Genomic DNA, 19797 nt, shown 5'->3' with positions numbered 1-19797 from the left:
CTTCCTGTACCTTTTATGTGTATATTATGTAATACGCTACTGGTGTGTGCATTATTTCGAGGATAAATCGTTCGTGAATAATGTACTCTATGAATCTTCGGTTCTTCCTGAAAATTGCCCACGGCACACCCATTAGGTTGGATCAAACTTTCTCACCGATGATAATATCAGGTTATAACCACTAGATGATGATATATTCACGCAGTCTTGGATGTTTACACCATATTAAATGAATAAAAATTATCGCGAGTCTCTCCTAATTTATCATTTTTTTCTATTCGGAGGATTCGGGGGAAGGGGAGAAAAATCATTCTGAATTATAGTTTTTTTTTGATTAGGTGAGGTGAAGACATTGAAAGTTATTGAATTTTTTCGTTGGGTGGAATTGATATCAATCATCAGATTATCACTCTTTCAAACCCAATTTTTATTATCCACTGGAATGAGGAGTAGGACCCTCGATAATCATATCTGGCAGGTACTTCTCTCGTAAATCCGTAGAATAGTGCCGTTATCATCGGACTGATACGAGGAGCTATGCACTCCCACCCCATAGACAGCATCCTCGCGCATCCAACGTCTTCGCAGATTGCCGTATTTCCTCGGTAATCGCATAAACTCAAGTCCCTAGAAGTTTAATTGAATCGGCGATACAGGATTGATCCGTCGATTTACGTAAAAAAAAATGATAAGTCTAGCTCGTCCCTATAATAATTCCATTTTTCCTCGAAATGTTGACATTCACACCATCAGTATATTTAATAATAATAATTCAATAATGGAGTTGGACATGCGGAAATTTCATTTTATCACGTGAGGTCTTGCTTAGAAATTTATTTTCTTATAAAATTTCAATAGTAAACTGGGGTTTCTGGGAATTTTTTAGAAATAATAAATTGACCCCCAAACGCCACCCGAAAGATACTCCAGACATTTCGTGAGGACGAAAAATTCAACCGCAAGCAGAAGACTTAACCTGACGGTGGGTTAACGCCGGATTGAATTTACGATCTTCCAATCGCTTAACGGTCCCAGCGAATTCAGCAGTTTTCCGGGTGTTAAAGTTATCGCAACAGATGTCCATTTCAATCATTGGAGTGAATAATTCCGGTATTTTATCTATAATAAATTTGTAGGTCAGGTAAATTCTCCAGTAACTGAAACTGGATTAATGAATTCGATTGAACACGAAACCAATTTTTTCCAGAATAATTATTTTGCTGTAAAATAAAATTGCTGATTTCGCTATTAAAAAAAATTAATCCATACGAATGAAGTTCTCCCAAGTCGAAATATCTCGAAAGCGCATCGACGCGATTTCCCATTGGCCAAGACGACCGCCATGTCTCCTCCCCTGCGGCGGTAAATTTGAAAACTGAAATTCGCGCACAACGCGCAATAATTTCCGTCTAGTTTCCCGCGATTTTTCTGAGATTCCACGAGGTAAATTCACCAACTACGGGTCAGACAGTGTTTTTATAAAAAAAATACATGATAACCAATTACCTTGAGCGAGTCGAATACTGTGATATCTACTTCATTCTTCTTTTGATGCACACAGTGGTGATATTCATGAAGGGTTTAAAGGAAAGTTACGCGTTAATTGAGTACCCAGAAGTGAGTTGTAGACGAGCAAAGCACTCGAGGGCACAAGTGGTCTCAGTTCTCGAGTCCCATGCCCCAAAACTCGCACAAGGGAGGGGTTCGAGTTCAAAGCGTACACCGGAAACCCCTCCCTGTCCTCTTCCATTTCATATCGCCCTCGTTATGTCATTACTTTCACCCTCAGGTGAATTTCAATTCATAACTATTACTTGGCCGAGTCTCTGATATTGTTGGAATACCTTTGGGGAAGGGGGATGGGGTATGATCATTTGTGAAGAAGAAAATAATTCCCCTTGACTCCCCTTCTCAGTTTTACTCAATTCCAAAAAATTTCCAAAATTACAAACCATCACTATTTTTTAAACCTAATCAAACTCACAATCTTATTTTAATAAATTATCGGTTATTAATTAGTTTTCGCGCTGATAGTTGCAGATCAATATGCCTAAAGTTTTCCTTCAATAAAATATTATGTACGACGAAAGGAATGAAGAAATTATTGTGTATAACAATCGTGATTTACAGAATTTCCTGCGCTTAATGCTTGATTGAATTGAATTCGCGGAAATAGTTGAATCTACCAGCGAAATGGCTCATGGAAAAATATTTTTGGGGGGTATAATCCGGTGAAATCCATTGACTCATTGAGGGCAGTGCATTAGTCCAAGCTAATCCCAGCTTTCCTGTTGAAAATTCCTCCTGAAGTGTCTAAACACTCGCAAACTACCCTTCAACATCCTCCCTCCTTATGCGAGACTTTTTTTTTTCTATTCCAAATACGCGATGTTGAAATAACTGAGGTTAACCGTTAAGCCGACGTCTCTGTAGATCGATAAGAGCCGTTGTGGATTACCGGAAGTAACTCCTAGAAAATTTAGGTCACAGCAATCCTCTATCCTTGTATATACACGATTTGGCCACCAACCAATGTCGTATTTCAGCTCAACTCAGCCATGACGCATGGTTTGAACTTTCCTACTGTCTATGGCAGATTGGAAAATTTGACCGCATTCAATGCATATCATTGACGAATGCATCTTGCTATTTCACAATCAGGAATTTATCCCCTTTTCCACCTAGAACAATGACGAAATCAATTACAATTCCACATTTCGTATAAATAAAATACTCACATGTCCATGAAATTCCATTTTTTCATTCCAACAAAATAATCTGAGATCGCGAGTATGACGCTTGTGAATTTATCGTTGCGCAATTGCAATTGCCATTGGCATTCGTTTATTTTTTGAGATAAAAGAGTGACGGTTATCGCCCTTTTGATGCTATTGTAATTAATTATTCTGTCTTGATGAAAGATTTGTAAACATTGCGCGGACATTAAGTGAACGGTGGAATAAAAAATGAAACGTATCTTTACTCTTTAAAAATCGAATTGCAATTCCGCTAGTTTCGTCTGAATCTCGTTACTCCAATGCCGTAAAGAAAGTAAATTCAATTGCCGATGGTACATTCTAAATCTCAACGAAGTGCAATTACCCTTCCACAATTAACTTCTCCAACTCTCCGGCGAATCTCTCAAACAAATGTGGCACGAAAAAAAAAATTGATTGCGTTATTGTCAATTGCACCGATTAGTCCCCGAGAGAAAAAAAAAAATTTTAAAATGAATGAGAGCGTCTGACTAAAATCAATGGCAAACGGTTATCATTCATGATCGAATGGATACACTGTAATTACCGATCATCGCGTATTCACTTATTCATTGTTATTTCTTCCTGAATCTGCTGCAAGGATTTGCCTTTTGTTTCGGGCATCCATAAGATGGCAAATGGTACGGCAGTCAAAATACTGACGATATAAATCCAGTAGACGTACTTTTGTCCGATAACGTCAACGAGGGGTTGAAATGTCTTAGTGGTAATAAATGCGAATAAAGCACCGACAACACTAGCAGCACAAGCAGCCACGCACTTTATAGCTGGTGGAAATATCTCGCTCAATACTGTACTTGGTACAGTCATCATTCCGGTGAATGCACTCAACTGAAAAATAACGAGTGAAGCTATTGGCAATGCTTGGAGTTTTATTGGATCATGGCCATTATCAAGAAATGTAAAATGAATTTCAAGAACGGCAAGACCAATTGCCGTTCCAACACTCGAGACGATGAGGAGACCACGACGTCCGAGCAATTCAATGAGATACGTAGAGATACCGATGGCAATGACAGTTACAGCTGACACCATGATGACAGTCATCGATGGATCAATTATCGTGGATTTAGCGTCACGGAGGATCATCTCCATGTAGAAGACGATCGTCGTGAGTCCGCTCATCTGCATGTACATGAAGAGCATGAGAACGATGTAGAGAGCTTTTCTCAGTTCGACTCGTTTGAACTCTCGGGTCTTCTCGAGGAAGCCCTGAGAGTTGGAGGTCTCTACGTACGTCTTCAACGACGAGTAGACCCTGTCGACGTCGCAGCCCCTGTCGTACCAGGCGATGGCAGCTTTCACCCTTTGGACATCCCCACGCATCAGATGGTGTGGGGATTCCGGGAGACAGAGGAACATGACGATCGCTATCAAGGACAACACCAGGAAGATGATACTCGATGTCTCGAGATCCAGATGAGCTCCAATTATACTGGTCAAGAGACTTCCCGTGGGGATGCCGATCATCGCTGCGCTTATCAGCGATCCTCTGATCCTCGGATCCGCTATCTCACCGATGTACAATGGAAAACAGCTGAAGGCCATACCCATGCCGATTCCAGCTAGGACTCTTCCCAGGAATAACCAGACAATCGATTGAGCTAGGGCTGTGAGAATCCAGCAGGCAGCAGTCGGTAGGCATGTGATCAGAAGACTCGTTTTGCTGCCGAATATGTAAACTGATCCACCTCCGAATACAGCTCCCAATGTTCGCCCCACGTTCATTATTGATGCGATCCAGGATGCCTCGTTCAGGGTCATAGGAAGAGTTGAATTTTTTGAGGTCAATTTTGGGATGTATGGAGAACTCCACGTGCAGATGCAGCCAATTTGCAGGAGAGATACTGTCACTGAAAATTATTTCTGCGTATTAAACTGGGGAATTGAAGAAATCAAATAAAATCAATCAGATAATTATAATATCAATTGTTCCGAGGGGTCTTCATGATGCCAATTAATTAGATATGATGTATATAATTACTAATTGTGGTAATAATTATTACCTGCTAGTGTGGAAAGCCATTGTGGCCACAGAGAATTTATTCTCTTCATCTCGATCATCGCACAGCAGTTCTCGATGGAGAATAAATCTCCTTGACGTATCCCCGACGTTGAGGTCACCCGTCTTCGATGAAAACGATTTCCTCTTTCCCGTGATGGGCCTCTGGATTGTCCCCAATTTATGTCACGCTGACACTATCTGATTCGAGGGAAGACTGTCAAAGCGATTGTCTTGACACTCGGGCATGCGATAACAGACGGGGAATTAAAGAACGAGGAAACTCTATATTCACCGAAAACAGTCGTCTCATTGTTTGATCACAAATATAAACACATCTGAATTAGTATTTGACACTCAGGGAAAATCCAACGAGTTGCGCAATTTTATAGATAAACAGCTAATTAAATTTTTCGACTGCTCTCCTTTCGATAATTTAGTCATTAAATAATGGACTTACACTGATTTTTTTTTAGAATTGAGAGTGAAGGGGAAATTATTTGTCGAAATTATGACATTTTGTGGGGAAAAAAAAATCGTTTATTAATTGTTTTTTCAATTTTTCACACATTCGTAGGGATTTGATTTTTGTAATATCTAGTTCTTCCGATAAAATTGAAGATTGAAATTGAAATTCCCGTCGTTCCCCCGCTGTCATTTATTAAGGCATCAGGGTATTGAACAGCTGATGATCTCGAGGGCAAACATCGGAGCCCATGTGCGGCCGCGATAGCGATAAAAAATTCCAGTGCTCACTGCTTTTTCATGGGATAATCAGAAGAGTACATACTTCCACTCCCACATTGAGCAATCAAGAAAAAAAAAACACATTAAGTACGTCAACACATGCGATTGATAGCACAGAGACGAAATAAATCGCTTGAACCTCAAGATCCATTCCTGATTGTTATTTTCGATTCTGCGAAAGCAGATTAAACCTTCCACTCGCTATTCACTAGATTTTTACAGTTCCGTTTCATTTCCATTCGGCTAATTTATCAGACATATCCCAGTCATGACTTATGCACATCATTTATAATTGTCCCACGACAAAAAAAAAAGCTCACACGTCATTTCGTAGAAAATGCCATTACATTTTCAACAAGTACTGATTTAATTCCGACTTTCCAATTCCCTCGTATCACATCCTGGTGCTACTGAAATCTTCACGCACAGAATTACTGAGTTTGTCAACTGTATAGGTGTCCTTGACGTCTTTTTTCTTTCCACTGAACATTTCCTGAATCTCCTGCAAAGATTTCCCTTTGGTCTCCGGAACTGCCATAATTGTATAAACAAACATAGCGAAGACCAGAAGAGCGTACAGCCAAAGGACAAATTTTTTGGAAGTAACATCCAGCAGGGGCTGATAACTTTTGCTAACGATGAAGGCAAAAAATGCGGAGATTACATTAGCCATGCACGTGCCAATTTCCTTGAGCTGAGGTGGAAACATTTCGCTCATGAGACAACTGGGAATGGTAAGAATTCCAATGCACATGAAGAACTGATAAAAAATGATAGCACTGATGCTCAAATACTGGAGAGTCGAACTGTCGTAATTCATGTCCAGCAGCTGATGATTGAGACCGAGAAGAAATAATGTTACAGCGGCTCCAGCACTGGAGACAGCCAGCATTGTTCGTCTGCCAGCTCGATCATTGGTGTACATTGAAATCAATCCCGCGCCAAATCCAACAAGTCCCACACACACGACAATTAAAGATGGGGCAATGACCTTGACCCCGAGATCAGTCAAGATGATCTCCATGTAAAGAGTGATTGTGTAGAGACCACTCAATTGCAGAAAGATGTAAACACTGTTCACGATCACCACAATTTTTCTATTCGTCGGTGAAAACAGCTGTTTGAACGTCTCCTTCATTGACAATTTGACTTCCTGTCCTGTGAACAGCTTCAGAGATTCCAGTTCTGCGGTAACATCGTGTTTACGATTGTAAAACTGGAGAGATTTTCTAGCGGCATCAATCCGATTTTCCCTAACCAAGTAATGAGGGCTGTCCGGAAAAACGATAAATCCAAAGAAAAATGCAGCAGTCATGGCGATACTTATGAGAGCAAATGTCGTCATGCTAACGTACGCCCCAATTAAATTCCCGAGGAGAGTTCCGATGACTATTCCCTGAGTAATCACGCTGATCAGAGTACCTCGGATTTTAGGATCGGCAATCTCTCCCACGTAAAGTGGAAATGTGCTGTAGTACATTCCAACAGCAAAACCACTGAGGAGTCTTGCGGTGTAGATCCAGGGTACCGACTCCTTGATGAGAAAGCAGAGCCATGCCAGGGCATGAGGGATTCCGTTGAAGAGGACAGCTTTTTTAGCCCCAAATTTGTGAACAATCACTGCTGCAAATATGGCACCAACTGTGCGAGTTATACTGAACAGGGAAGCGATCCAGGATGCCTCGTCCTCTGTGATCATCAGGGTTTCAGTTCCTTTAGTTAATTTAGCTAGGAATGGTGATGTCCAGCCGCTGACTAGCCCAACCAGGAGGGACAATATGTGAACTGCAATGGATAATTGATTGCTTCTGGTGGAATTTTCATTCAGAATTAATGATATAATAATTGATCAATGATAACTCACTTATCAATGATGCAATCCATTGCGGCCAGACTTTTCCACTTGGACTCGGTGATATCTTTGATGAATCGTTCATACTCACCCAGATTATCGGTCTTAAGAGCGTCTGCCCGGTTGCTCTTCGCGGCAATGACTGAATTCCTCCACTGGACATTTTATTAGGCAAATCCGCTTGATCATGCAGTTGAGTAATCAATTGGCGTGACAATACGTCATTAGTCAACACACCTATCGTTTTGAAAAGCGGGCAGCTATAGTTGACGGATTGGATCTAGATGGAATGCAGCAAATATTTAAATTTGAAAATATATGGAATTGAATTTTAATTTCGGTCTCATGATGGAAATCAGGAACCGTGAACTTCAATGTGCGATTGGTTATTTCCGTCTCTTTGGTCTTCATTATTGTCGCTGATAGTGTAATGAACTGATATCGCTTCATTTTTTTTTATCAGAATGATGTCTTAGAGATAAAGTATTGAGTAAATATGGGGGTACTCTAATGGGTAGTGATAAGATCCGGAGAAGTGGCTTGTGATTACAGTTCAGAGATTATTGAAGTACATGACGTGTACTGGCTGCCACACTTTTGATTACGAGTGGATTTGGTGCGGGTTTATTTTATTGGTTTATTTATTTGATTATATTGATGATCTAATGGGATTGTCAAGGCCAGAGGCGTAATTCTGGCACGCACCGTACATCATCGAGTTACCATAAAATTATGGAGTTACGCACTGAGGAAAACGGAATTAATTTGTAATAATTGCGGGGAAGGGATAGGCTACAATGATTATTTTTTCTTGACTTTTTCTCGAGTTTCAGAAAAATCGAATGAATCGTGATCTGATGAGAAAAATCAACGTGGAAGAATACAATTTGAACAAAAATTTTTCTGTCATGGATAGGCCCTTGGGATTGGCGAAATAAAAACGTTTTTATAGAATTTTCTATAAACATGTTTTAAGATATAAACAATTTGATTACTTACTCGTTAACTAGTCGGAAAAGCAAGAGATGGCGGTAAAAATCTGATTGCTGTTATTTACTCGGGACTAACAAGCTCTTCAAGTCGTAATTCTTAACAGAATACATGCGAACATTTACTCACCCCCGCGGAAGGCGAGTAAACATGATTTATTATCACAAGCTTTGAATACTTGTTAAGATATTTTCGTGATTTGTGGAGTTTCTTTGGAATAGTGATATTTTCGGTTGTCGAGACAATATAGGAGTCGAGTGTACTATCTGAAGAACAATATGATATTGGATTTGAGGAAATCACACGGAGAGAAATATTCCAGAAAAATGACGGGTCATTTCACGTAATTTGTAAGCGAAGCAATCATCACATAAATTCTACGATTTGTTCCATATAAATTATTCATCCACCCGACGCATCATGGCTAGCCATGAGTTACCGTGACGGAATTTTTACGGCATGTTACGTAATTTTTCTGGAGCGTTCCGCAAAAAATCTTGAACATCCAAGAATTTTTATGCTCTGAGGCATAATGAGTCTTGTTTCGGTCGATTTTAAAACTTCCAAAAAAATTACGTGACGTATTTTTTCGGTGACAGAACCCGAAAATTTACTGAAATTTCCAGATTTATTCCCTGAAAGCGATTCTCACTGGTAGATTACACGAAATGTTCCGTAATTTTTATTGAATATTTGTCTCCGTGGAGTTTTGCGCAAAAGGTCTTATTATATTTCGATCGAACATCCGTGATTATTTCTGGAAGAAATTTCCTCAAGTCGGGTTCACTGACTGTAAGCACCTGCTCAAGATTTGGAGAATGAAAGATTGCCTCCGGAATTATTTACGTTTTGACTTATCGTAGACACGTGTGATAACGCAATCTACACTCCATAATACCTCAACCTTGACTGGAACGACGAGTGCAGATATTATATTTTCGTTACTGTTTACCATTTTTCTGTCAATTCGTCGATCCTCATTTCGGAAATTTCTATTAAATGAAAAATCGATCGGATCTCTCAATTTCCATTCCGATTTTCCCTGGGAATGAAAATTTCACGTAGAAAACTCTTGAATACCCATAAATTTTGTCTGTCATAAATAAAAAATAGAAAACTGTGGCGATAACGTGCACTGGTGTTGTCGAATACTAGTTTAACCTGTAATATTCTTTTCCAATTATTATCAATCGCTTAGCATTATCATTTTCGCAATATTGAAACCGGTTTCGTCAGCGGCAACCATTTTTCCACATTTTTCTGGGAAATCCTGATGACCTCTGAATTTTTAATTAACGCACAATTATGCCTAATGCTCTCCGAATGATAAGACAAGATCTCCAGGAAAACCGGAAAAAATACAATTTATTCAAAAATTTCACAATTAATTTTACAATTGGACAGCCTAAGAAATTTAAAATAATGGAACTCATTCGCTGCTTTCTGACTTTTGACTCGGTCCACTCGGAATCCACTCACTCTTTTCCTTCAGTATCTCCTGAATCTCCTGAAGGGACTTGCCTTTAGTCTCAGGAACTACAGCCATCGTATAAAAGAAGATCATAAGAATCAGAACTGCGTAGAAGAAGAACATGAATTCCTCGGACGTGACATCCAGCAAAAGCTGATAGCTCCTACTAGCTACGAATGCCGCAAAAGCGCAAAGAATATTTACAATGCAGGACCCAATTTCCTTCAATTCCGGTGAAAAGATCTCGCCCAAAAGGCAACTAGGAATTTGGGCGAGTCCGATGTGTACGAAGAATGCGTACATCATAATCTCGGAAATCGCCAGCCATTGGAGACATGAGCTGTCGTATCCTCGCTTGACTAGCAGGAAGTTAACACCTATCAGAGCAAAATTAACAGAAGCCCCCAGAGAAGACACAGCTAGCATTGTTCGTCTTCCAAATTGATCATTCGTGTAGATGGAAATTAGTCCCGATGGAATGGCGACTACAGCGACACATACCACAACCAGAGATGGAGCTATGACATCAGTTTTGAGAGTTGTGAGAAGTATTTCGAGGTACATCGGAATCGTGTAGATGCCACTGAAGTGAATGAAGACGTGAATGGAGACAATCGTGAAGAAGGTCTTTCTATTCAGCGGTTTTGACAGACTCCTGAAGGATTCGATGAGAGTCAATTCCTGCGATTTCTTCATGTATCCGCTCAATTCTTCCAACTCACCTGTCACATCATCTTGGCGATTGTACCACTTCAAGGATTCCCCAGCTTCTTCTATTCTGTTCCTCTTGATGAGGTGATGTGGACTGTTCGGGAATAACGAAAAGGACAACAAAAAGATCGCAGTCAGTATGAGACTTATGATTGCGAAGGTTTCCATGTTTAGGTATGCCCCAAGGAGAGTCCCTAGTAAGTACCCAATGGCTTTTCCTTCAGAGACAAGGCCAATCAGGGCACCTCTGATGTTTGGATTAGCTATTTCTCCGATGTACAGTGGAAAACTCCCAGCAAACATTCCAAATGCAACACCACTGAATACCTTTGATGCGTAGATCCAAGGGACGGATTCGTCAATCAGAAAGCAGCACCAGACAAGAGCGTAAGGAACTCCACCGAGCAACACAGCGTTTTTCGCCCCGAATTTGTAAATTAGTGCTGCTGCAATTGTGGAACCAAGTGGTTGTGACGAATGAGACAGAGATGCAATCCATGATGCTTCGTCATTGGTGATGGTCAACGATTCAGTCCCCCTCGTCAATTTTGCAAGATACGGAGAAGTCCATCCACCTATCAGACCAGAAAGAACGGCCAGTATATGGACTGGAATACGAGGGATTACTTTTGATAATGACTTTTTCCTGGTGAATCACTTACTTATTGATGCTGCGAGCCATTGAGGCCAAACTTTTGGATTTGGCGCAATGGTTATTTTCGCTGATGTCATGGTGGTTCACCTGGTTCATAAGATCATGTAGCTCCTCACAAGGCACGGCACTAAATAAAATTGATCAGCAAGTCGCTGAAGACGGATTCACGATGCGGCTGCGTAAAGCCTTAGAAATTAATAATTCCTTTGCATGTGAGTGTTCCTGAAGAAGTCAGAAGATATTTCTTCAATTTATTGTCAAATGCGTCATTGATAATAGCACAACTGGTGCCTGTTATCCTTGATTCGTATATCAGTAATGAAAGGTGACGAATTTTATTGTTCATCAAGTATTGTAATGATGATAATCCAATCGACGAATAATATTTTCAAACGATTGGAGTGAAGCAGTTCGTTTTTCATACATACATATCTAGACAATACAAAACAACTTGATATTTACATTTCTTCGGTCATACTTATTACAAATATATAACAAAATAATCATCTACAATGAATTTTTAGACCTCAATGGTCCAATCCTTCATTAATCTTCGTTCACTTTTTTTCTTGAACATATTCTGAATTTCTTGGAGCGACTGACCCTTTGTCTCTGGAACTACAGCAATCGCATAAATGAAGAGAGCAAATAAAATAGATGCATTGAAGAAGAATATAAATTCCTCAGATGTCCGATCTAAAACAGGCTGATAGCCTTTGCTCGCGACAGTTGCTGCTAAAGCGCTAACAATATTCGACAGGCATGAGCCAAGCCCTTTGAGCTCAGAGGGAAATATTTCCCCCACGATGCAGCATGGAATATTGGTCAATCCGACATTAACAAAAAATAGGTACATCATGAATTCGGCGATAATCAGCCATTGGAAATTTGAGACATTGTGACCATGTCGGAGCAGGAGAAAATTTATACCGATGAGAATGAAACTGATGGAAACTCCTAGAGCAGCAACTGCCAGCATTGTTCGCCTTCCAAAATGATCATTTGTGTATGTTGTCACGAAACCTCCAATTACTGCAACTATTGCTACACATATCACAACGTCAGACGGTGCCATTACGTCTATTTTCAGGGTTGTCAGGAGAATTTCCATGTACATTGGAATTACATATGCTCCGCTGAGATATACAAAACCATGAATACCAAGGACAATCATCAAAAGTTTTCGATTCAACGGTGTTAAAATAAGTTTGAGCTTCTCTTTGTGGGATAAAGATGATTTCTGGGGTGTTCCTATGTACTCTATCAACGCATCGAGTTCGCTCCTTACGTCGGTCTGCCGACTGTACCACTTGAGAGATTTCTCCGCTTTCTTTATCTTGTTGATCTTCACCAAATAGTGTGAGCTATCCGGAAGGAAAAAGAATGACAGCATGAAAATTATACTCAGGGTAAGCCCTACGAGAGCGAAGCTCCTCATCGGCAGATATGCACCCAGCAAATTACCAAGGAGATATCCAATGCCACCACCCTGGCCGACAAAACTTGTCAGAGCACCTCTGATCTTTGGACTACCAATTTCACCGATGTAAAGTGGAAAAGTACTGAAGTACATTCCTAATCCACAGCTACAGAGCACTCTAGCAGTGTAGATCGAAGAAACTGACTCGTTTATCAGGAAACAGGACCAGCCCAGGGCGTGGGGAACACCAGCAAACAATGCTGCCTTTTTTGCCCCCATATTGTGAACAATCACTGCTGCTACGATTGAACCCAGGGGCTGGCATGATAGGTAAAGTGTAGCAATCCATGATGCCTCGTCATTTGTAATTTTTACCGCTTCCGCACCTGTTGTCAATTTCGTCAGATAAGGCGAAGTCCATCCACCCACCAGTCCATCCAGAATAGCAAGGACATGCACTGCAATGTGACGTACAAATTGTCTAATGCGATAAAAATACCTGTCAGCAAATGACTATGATAAGTGACTCACGTGTCGATGCAGCTAGCCACTGCGACCATACTTTGGATTTGTTTTTCGCTGTCGCTTCCATTGTCATCATGATTTATTCGATCAGGAGAAATTTGAGACTTCTCACAATGGAATTAGCACGGGTGTCTTATTCAACCAGTTCCTAATTTCGCAGTTATTATTGTCCCGGCTTTATGGACTTGAGTGTCAGTTATTAAAGAACCATCGCACGGTGATATGCCACCCCACCATTCGCCAATTGTTGTCCAATGCACGTGTTATTTATGCACATGCGTATGGATAAACCATTTTATGGTATATATCAGAGAAGAATATATAGATCTAACGGAGTCGATGATCGACAGCACGTGGTGGCTAATATCTCACTATTATTCTGGATAGATAACTGTTTATTTCATTCCACGATATTCAAAACGTGCGTTAAAATATTATTTTAATGCTCAATTCTTATAATTTTAATCATTGTCGCAGCATCAGTTGACGCGTGTCACTTAATATTATTTTTCCATAGATATCTATGTTCATTGAGCACAGTTGTTTATTTAAAAAAAAAACCCCTTTTTCAACTTTTAATTCTATTTTTTATCTCTTTTTTATTTTATTTTATTCGTTTTTTAACTTGAAAAATATTTAACGCAGAATATATTGTTATTTTTTCACGGATATGCACTTTCTTCGAAACAACTAATCGATTCCCCATGAAATTTAATTTTTTTTGCTCATACTGCAATTGTTTATTGCAACGCCTCGCTGAACTCTTGACAATCTTCTGAATCGTTAGATATTATTTCTCCCCATTTTGTGCTTTTTCAGTATGACTCACTCCGAGATTCTAGTTTGTATTATTCATCGATGAAGTCGAAATAAGTCGAGGAAATTGTAGAAATCGATTGAGCATTTGAATAATACACAACAATGAATGTATTTGTTAATTATCGATGTCGTGATGGGAGAGAAAAACGTAATAGAACGGGAATGATTAATTCATTACTCATTACCGTATGCCACCAGAAATGATGGTACTTCTTTATTTTATTGGGAGATAATTAAGACATTGTGGTTGATGAGGCGCCTGATATCACCAGCTTACATAAACGTGAAAACAATCGTTTCTGCCAATTGAATTTATTAGTGCGACATGAGATAAAAATTGAAACATGGATTTCGCTCAGCGATTAACTGTGTCAGATATATACCCTGTGCAAATTTTTATCAATATGAATTAATTAACTAAATAATCATAATCCATGAAAAGAAATAATTTTTTTTGCACACCCGTCGGCGTGTGAATTTTTTTACACCAGTTTTTTCCTAATATCTCCAAAAGGAAGAGAAATACCGATATTTTAGTGAAATCACTTTTAATAGATAAACATGATAGCTACAAAAAAGGTATCAATAAAAATATCGCCATCTCCCTTCATTTGCAATATATTTTCTAAAAACTGAGTGAAAAAAAAAATACAGTTACGGTGAATCGATTATTCGCAACGTTTGCAGCTGCATTTTTATTTAGAAAGGAGAATGATAATGAATTTTCACGCCGAGATGGATTTCCAAGACCTATAAAATTATTCTGTCACCCACTCGTGCCTTGAGACTGCATAATGGATTATATCTTGGTGGTTAACCACATGTGCATGACCGTACGATTTTATAGTACTACTAGTTGTATCATTCGACATAGCCGACAAGTTGTAATTGAAAGGTTGTTGAGACGTCCTTGCTCGTTTAATACGCGATAAGAGTAGCAGTGAGGAAAACTTCATAATACAAATAAAAACCGGTTGATTCTGGCAATTCCTCGAACACCAACGATTCCCGATATAAATAACAGTATTACATAAACAACAAGTGAAATTATTTTTTCTAACCGGCATTTTATTTATCACATACAATTACGATAACAATTCATGAGTTTAACGGTCTAGACGCATCATTAGCGTTGTTCTCAAGCGGTGGAATTTCCGCTTTGAACCTTTGCGTGCCTTTTTTCATCAGCATCTCCTGAATCTCCTGAAGTGACTTACCTTTTGTCTCCGGTATCACCATAATCGTATAAATAAACATAAAAAACACAAGAATGGCATAAAAGAAGAAGACAAATTCTTCGGATGTGGCATCTAAGAGAGGCTGATAGCTTTTGCTCGCGGCAAATGCTGATGAAGCGCAAACAATATTAGCTATACATGATCCAATTTCTTTGAGCTCCGGTGAAAATATTTCACTCAAGAGACAACTGGGAATATGGGTGAGACCGATATTGAGGAAGAATATGTACATCATAAACTCAACTATTACCAGCCATTGAACATTCGATACGTCATAATCAAGATTGAAGAACAGGTAATGTATTCCTATAAGTGCAAAGTTGATGGCTACTCCTAGTGTGGAAACAGCGAGCATGGATCGTCTACCGAAGTGATCATTCGTGTAAATTGCCATGAAATTTCCAATAATTGCAACTACACCGACGCACACAACGACGAGTGACGGTGCTATGACGTCAATCTTGAGAGTTGTTAAGAGTATTTCCTGGTACATCGCAACTGTGTTGATGCCACTGAGCTGCATGAACAGATAAACACTGACAACCATCATCAATATTCTCCTGTTGAGGGGAGTTATCAATTGCTGCAATGACTGCTTGAACGACAACACTTGCGTCGTCTCCATGTAAATTTTTAACGATTCAAGCTCATCCCTGACATTATTCTGTCGATTGTACCACCTGAGTGATCTCTCTGCCTCCTTCATTCTGTTATTCTTAACGAAGTAATGAGGGCTGTCCGGAAAAAATGAGAATGAAAACAGATAAATGATACTGAGGATGAGATTTATGATGGCAAATGTTCTCATATCTGAATAGGCACCCATGAGATTGCCCATGAGATAACCAATGGCGGAACCCTGGGCTACTAGAGCGATAAGGGCACCTCTGATTTTCGGATGTCCTATTTCACCGATGTACAGGGGAAATGCGCTCAGATATATTCCCATAGCTAGACCACCGGCTATCCTTGATGCGTAGATCCAGGGAACTGATGTCTCCACGAGGAAAAATGCCCAGGCGATGCTGAACGGAATTCCACCGAGGAGAACTGCTTTTTTTGATCCAAATTTGTGGACCACTGCTGCTGCGAAGATGGAACCCACGGGTCGAGACAGGTGCAGCAAGGATGCTATCCAGGATGCCTCGTCGTTGGTTACAGTCAGGGATTCAGCGCCCTTCGTCAATTTTGCTAGATAAGGCGATGTCCATCCACCCACCAGTCCACACAGGAGCGCAAATATGTGAACTGAGAGATTGATAAGATAAGATAAGATTATTCAGAAAGTCGTTGCACGAGTTGGAGGAGAGTCGAGAGGGATCTAAAGGAGGGGCGAGAAATGGTGAGAAGGAAAAGAGAAAGGAGGAGAAAATAGCGGAGAGGGATATGGGTTGAACCGAAGAGAAAATGGTGGATTGCACGTAATTTCTTACTTATTAGGTACTGGGTACATAGGTTAGAGACTTGAGGGATTTTGGAAAGGGATTTAAAGGAAACGAAAAGCCTGGAATTCCGTAAGAGAACATAAAGTATTGTTTGATATTATTCAGAAAGTCGAGGAGATTAAAGGCGTAGAGGCGAATTAGGAATGGAGTTGTTTTGGAATTTGACTTACTTGTCAATGCCGCAAGCCATTGTGTCCAAATTTTTGATGATGAACGTGCGATCTCTGTGGATGTCATCTCAATTCATCTGATCGAGATATTAAATACTGAACATCACAATGGCTTCTAACCTCGCGATATGGTATTGACACGTGCGCGTGGTGTGTCGTTACCACTGATAATCACAGTCGGGGATACAGAAGCGCTCTCACCTCATGATTGAACTAGTGACTGAGTACAGACACAAGTGCAGGATCACGTTTGACATCTTAAGTGTGAATCATATTACTTTCTCGTCACCTTGACGGATGCATCCGAGACGTACGTGCTACCCGGTATTTATTGCAGGATGTCACTGCAAAAACACTACCTCGTGACTTTTTTTTTTTTTGGAATTAATGCACACGTTCTCTTTGCGCTGATCCCTACTACTCCCGTTCTCTGGATAAACAAAATAATAACGAGAATCTAATCCAAAGGAAATGATGGTTTTATCGACAATAAATAACTCGTAATATTAATAACATTTAAATAAATAATAACTCCTGTAATTATGGGAATTAATCCAAAAGAGGATCATGCCTTTATCGATAATCAAGTATCGAGAATAAATCATTGGCAATTAATGAAGCCATGAATTACAAAGTTGAAGGATTTTACAACATTTTTATTTTATTTTATCTTGATGATTGTACATAATATTTCCCTGTCACATTATCTCTGGACTCGGGTATTAATTTCAGTGGTTAACGGGACGATTGAATTAATGAGAATCATTTTCCCAACAATGAATGATATTTTTCTGAATATAAATTGTCTGATAGAATGGCAGATGATTCTATAATTTATGGATAGAGGAAAAAAATCCGCTTGAACAGACGAGTTTTATAATAAATTCAAGACAATCTGGCAACGAAATTACGACTTATTGCACGGATGTTTAACAAAACACTAGTATTGAAAAAAAAAAAATTGCAGCGGTGCTGAGCATGACACACATGTTATTCTTCCAGAAATATTTACTGGCTAATGTTTTGCGAAATAGATGTTCAAGGATAGAAATAATAGACGTTTAAAGAATGTCATAATTTAATTATTTCCACAAAATGACTGACTTTCAATGCCGGAAGAATCACTTCCCACGACACTATCATAAATCACGACTAATCACTCGTCCCAACGAGAAAAACCACGAGATATTAATCCTCCACATTAAAAATGATCATCCACCGAATAACGATAAATCTTTATCAATCATTAGTAGTCCGATAAATTTGCACAGGCTCCACTGTTTTGTCCCTCTTCATCAGCATGTCCTGAATTTCTTGAAGAGACTTGCCCTTCGTCTCCGGAATAACTATTATAGTATAAAGAAACATTAAGAATACGAGAAAGGCATAGAAGAAGAATATGAATTCCTCGGATGTGGCATCCAGAAGGGGCTGATAACTTTTGCTCGCGAGGAATGCCGAACAAGCGCAAACAATATTTACAATGCATGTACCAATTTCCTTGAGCTCCGGTGAGAATATCTCACTCAAGAGACAATTGGGAATGTGCGTGAGCCCGATATTGAGGAAAAATATGTACGCCATAAATTCCGCGATAATGTACCACTGATAATTGTCAAGATCATACCCATGCCCAGCGAGAAGATAATTCACTCCTATGAGTGCAAAATTTATGGAGACTCCTAACGTGGATGCAGCTAGCATCGTTCGTCTTCCGCAATGATCATTCGTGTAAATAGCAACACAACCCCCAATTATTGCAACAATACCTATAGCTACAACAACTAATGATGGAGCTATAACATCAATTTTTAGTTTTGTCAAGAGTATTTCTAAGTACATCGCAATTGTGTACAGACCACTGAGTTGCATGAAGAGATAAACGCAGATCACCATGAACAATGTTTTCCGATTGAGAGGTGTTGTCCATTGCTTGAATGACTCCTTCAGGGTCAATTTCTGGGGCTTCCCGATGTACATCTTCAACGACTCCAGCTCAATGGCCACATCCCTCTGACGATTGTACCACTTCAATGACTTCTCCGCCTCATCCATATTATTTTTCTTAACGAAATAGTGCGCTGTACTCGGAAAATATAAAAAGGAAACCAAGAAGAAGATGCTCAGCACGAGATTGATAATAGAAAAATTTCTCATACTGATGTATGCACCCAGTAGATTGCCCATTAGATATCCAATTGCTGAACCGTAGGAGACTAGACCGACAAGTGCACCTCGAATTTTAGGATTTCCTATTTCACCGATGTACAGAGGGAATGCACCCAGGTACAGACCCATGGCCACACCACTGGACACTCTTGATGCGTAAATCCACGGGACTGATTCCCTGATGAGGAAGAAAATCCAGGCGATTCCGAATGGAAATCCAGCGATGAAAACCGTGTGTTTGGTGCCAAATTTGTGAACTGTCACTGCTCCTATTATGGAGCCGATGGGCCGGGAGAGGTGGAACAAGGAAGCGATCCATGATCCTTCGTCGTTCGTGATGGTCAGGGTTTCAGAGCCTGTCGTTAATTTGGCTAGGTATGGTGATGTCCAGCCAGCCACTAGACCAGTCAGCATAGAAAGAATGTACACTGGAAATAATGACTCGGTGAATTAATAATTGAGATTTAAAAATAAAAATCACCAAAAATCACTCACCTATCGCTGCAGCAATCCATTGTGGCCAGACTTTTGGCTTATCTCCTTTTATCATGTCACCTGATTTTTCACGATGATTTAAACAATTGTGGGAATTTCATTGATTATGATCAATTATGGGAGAGACTGTTGACGTGATTGTAACTCATTGATCGTTCAATTGCTTTATCCACACCGGCGATCACTACATAAGTGAATATGCTAAACGCGCGGTTCTTGCTTATACGAGTTATAAACACCAGGCAAAATACATGTGGCGCTTCAAACGATTAGTGACAATTAATGATGTTTCGTTATCGTGAATGGTATTA

General features: G+C 39.7%; 6 protein-coding genes across 10 annotated transcripts in view; 1 reads left to right on the top strand and 5 right to left on the bottom strand.

The window, feature by feature from the left end:
- The window catches only part of LOC105268291 (uncharacterized), a 48055-nt gene that overhangs the window by 13312 nt on the left and 14946 nt on the right, over positions 1 to 19797 (top strand). The window lies entirely within an intron of this gene.
- On the bottom strand, positions 2431 to 7763 carry LOC105268164 (facilitated trehalose transporter Tret1). Of its 4 annotated transcripts, none has more exons than XR_892307.1 (3): positions 4784 to 5920; positions 2739 to 4630; positions 2431 to 2681 (listed from the first exon to the last, which is right to left on the bottom strand). XR_892307.1 is itself a non-coding variant. In XM_011307483.1 (3 exons), the coding sequence occupies exons 1-2, from the start codon at positions 4839 to 4841 to the stop codon at positions 3318 to 3320; spliced, it is 1371 nt and encodes a 456-aa protein (XP_011305785.1). In that variant the 5' UTR covers positions 4842 to 5920; the 3' UTR covers positions 2431 to 2681; positions 3304 to 3317. The 4 variants fall into 4 exon arrangements, 2 of the variants coding, with proteins under 2 accessions (XP_011305785.1, XP_011305786.1); XM_011307483.1 differs by having other exon boundaries at positions 3304 to 4630; XM_011307484.1 differs by having other exon boundaries at positions 3442 to 4630.
- LOC105268165 (facilitated trehalose transporter Tret1-2 homolog) lies at positions 9753 to 11348 on the bottom strand. Of its 2 annotated transcripts, none has more exons than XM_011307486.1 (2): positions 11213 to 11348; positions 9753 to 11125 (listed from the first exon to the last, which is right to left on the bottom strand). In XM_011307486.1, the coding sequence occupies exons 1-2, from the start codon at positions 11280 to 11282 to the stop codon at positions 9798 to 9800; spliced, it is 1398 nt and encodes a 465-aa protein (XP_011305788.1). In that variant the 5' UTR covers positions 11283 to 11348; the 3' UTR covers positions 9753 to 9797. The 2 variants fall into 2 exon arrangements, with proteins under 2 accessions (XP_011305788.1, XP_011305787.1); XM_011307485.1 differs by having other exon boundaries at positions 9754 to 11158.
- On the bottom strand, positions 11525 to 13913 carry LOC105268166 (facilitated trehalose transporter Tret1). The gene is made up of 2 exons (XM_011307487.1): positions 13157 to 13913; positions 11525 to 13083 (listed from the first exon to the last, which is right to left on the bottom strand). The coding sequence occupies exons 1-2, from the start codon at positions 13224 to 13226 to the stop codon at positions 11726 to 11728; spliced, it is 1428 nt and encodes a 475-aa protein (XP_011305789.1). The 5' UTR covers positions 13227 to 13913; the 3' UTR covers positions 11525 to 11725.
- On the bottom strand, positions 15017 to 17116 carry LOC105268168 (facilitated trehalose transporter Tret1). The gene is made up of 2 exons (XM_011307488.1): positions 16823 to 17116; positions 15017 to 16455 (listed from the first exon to the last, which is right to left on the bottom strand). The coding sequence occupies exons 1-2, from the start codon at positions 16887 to 16889 to the stop codon at positions 15068 to 15070; spliced, it is 1455 nt and encodes a 484-aa protein (XP_011305790.1). The 5' UTR covers positions 16890 to 17116; the 3' UTR covers positions 15017 to 15067.
- On the bottom strand, positions 17458 to 19678 carry LOC105268169 (facilitated trehalose transporter Tret1). Its single transcript, XM_011307489.1, has 2 exons — positions 19487 to 19678; positions 17458 to 19419 (listed from the first exon to the last, which is right to left on the bottom strand). The coding sequence occupies exons 1-2, from the start codon at positions 19539 to 19541 to the stop codon at positions 18062 to 18064; spliced, it is 1413 nt and encodes a 470-aa protein (XP_011305791.1). The 5' UTR covers positions 19542 to 19678; the 3' UTR covers positions 17458 to 18061.

The sequence above is a fragment of the Fopius arisanus genome, unplaced genomic scaffold, assembly GCF_000806365.1.
Source record: "Fopius arisanus strain USDA-PBARC FA_bdor unplaced genomic scaffold, ASM80636v1 scaffold00055, whole genome shotgun sequence".
NCBI classification, from domain to species: domain Eukaryota; kingdom Metazoa; phylum Arthropoda; class Insecta; order Hymenoptera; family Braconidae; genus Fopius; species Fopius arisanus.
Note: the sequence above shows the minus strand (reverse complement) of the source record. Positions and strands in the feature narration are given on the sequence as shown.

What these genes read in the sequence shown, in the direction of transcription:
- LOC105268164 (XM_011307483.1), bottom strand. Translation starts at nt 4,841, where the DNA reads ATGATCGAGATGAAGAGAATAAATTCTCTGTGGCCACAATGGCTTTCC. An exon ending in ATGGCTTTCCACACTAGCAG is followed by an intron (nt 4,631 to 4,783) that starts GTAATAATTATT and finishes AATAATTTTCAG; the next exon opens with TGACAGTATCTCTCCTGCAA.
- LOC105268165 (XM_011307485.1), bottom strand. Translation starts at nt 11,282, where the DNA reads ATGACATCAGCGAAAATAACCATTGCGCCAAATCCAAAAGTTTGGCCT. An exon ending in ATGGCTCGCAGCATCAATAA is followed by an intron (nt 11,159 to 11,212) that starts GTAAGTGATTCA and finishes CTCGTATTCCAG; the next exon opens with TCCATATACTGGCCGTTCTT.
- LOC105268166 (XM_011307487.1), bottom strand. Translation starts at nt 13,226, where the DNA reads ATGATGACAATGGAAGCGACAGCGAAAAACAAATCCAAAGTATGGTCG. An exon ending in GTGGCTAGCTGCATCGACAC is followed by an intron (nt 13,084 to 13,156) that starts GTGAGTCACTTA and finishes GTCACATTGCAG; the next exon opens with TGCATGTCCTTGCTATTCTG.
- LOC105268168 (XM_011307488.1), bottom strand. Translation starts at nt 16,889, where the DNA reads ATGACATCCACAGAGATCGCACGTTCATCATCAAAAATTTGGACACAA. An exon ending in ATGGCTTGCGGCATTGACAA is followed by an intron (nt 16,456 to 16,822) that starts GTAAGTCAAATT and finishes TCAATCTCTCAG; the next exon opens with TTCACATATTTGCGCTCCTG.
- LOC105268169 (XM_011307489.1), bottom strand. Translation starts at nt 19,541, where the DNA reads ATGATAAAAGGAGATAAGCCAAAAGTCTGGCCACAATGGATTGCTGCA. An exon ending in ATGGATTGCTGCAGCGATAG is followed by an intron (nt 19,420 to 19,486) that starts GTGAGTGATTTT and finishes CATTATTTCCAG; the next exon opens with TGTACATTCTTTCTATGCTG.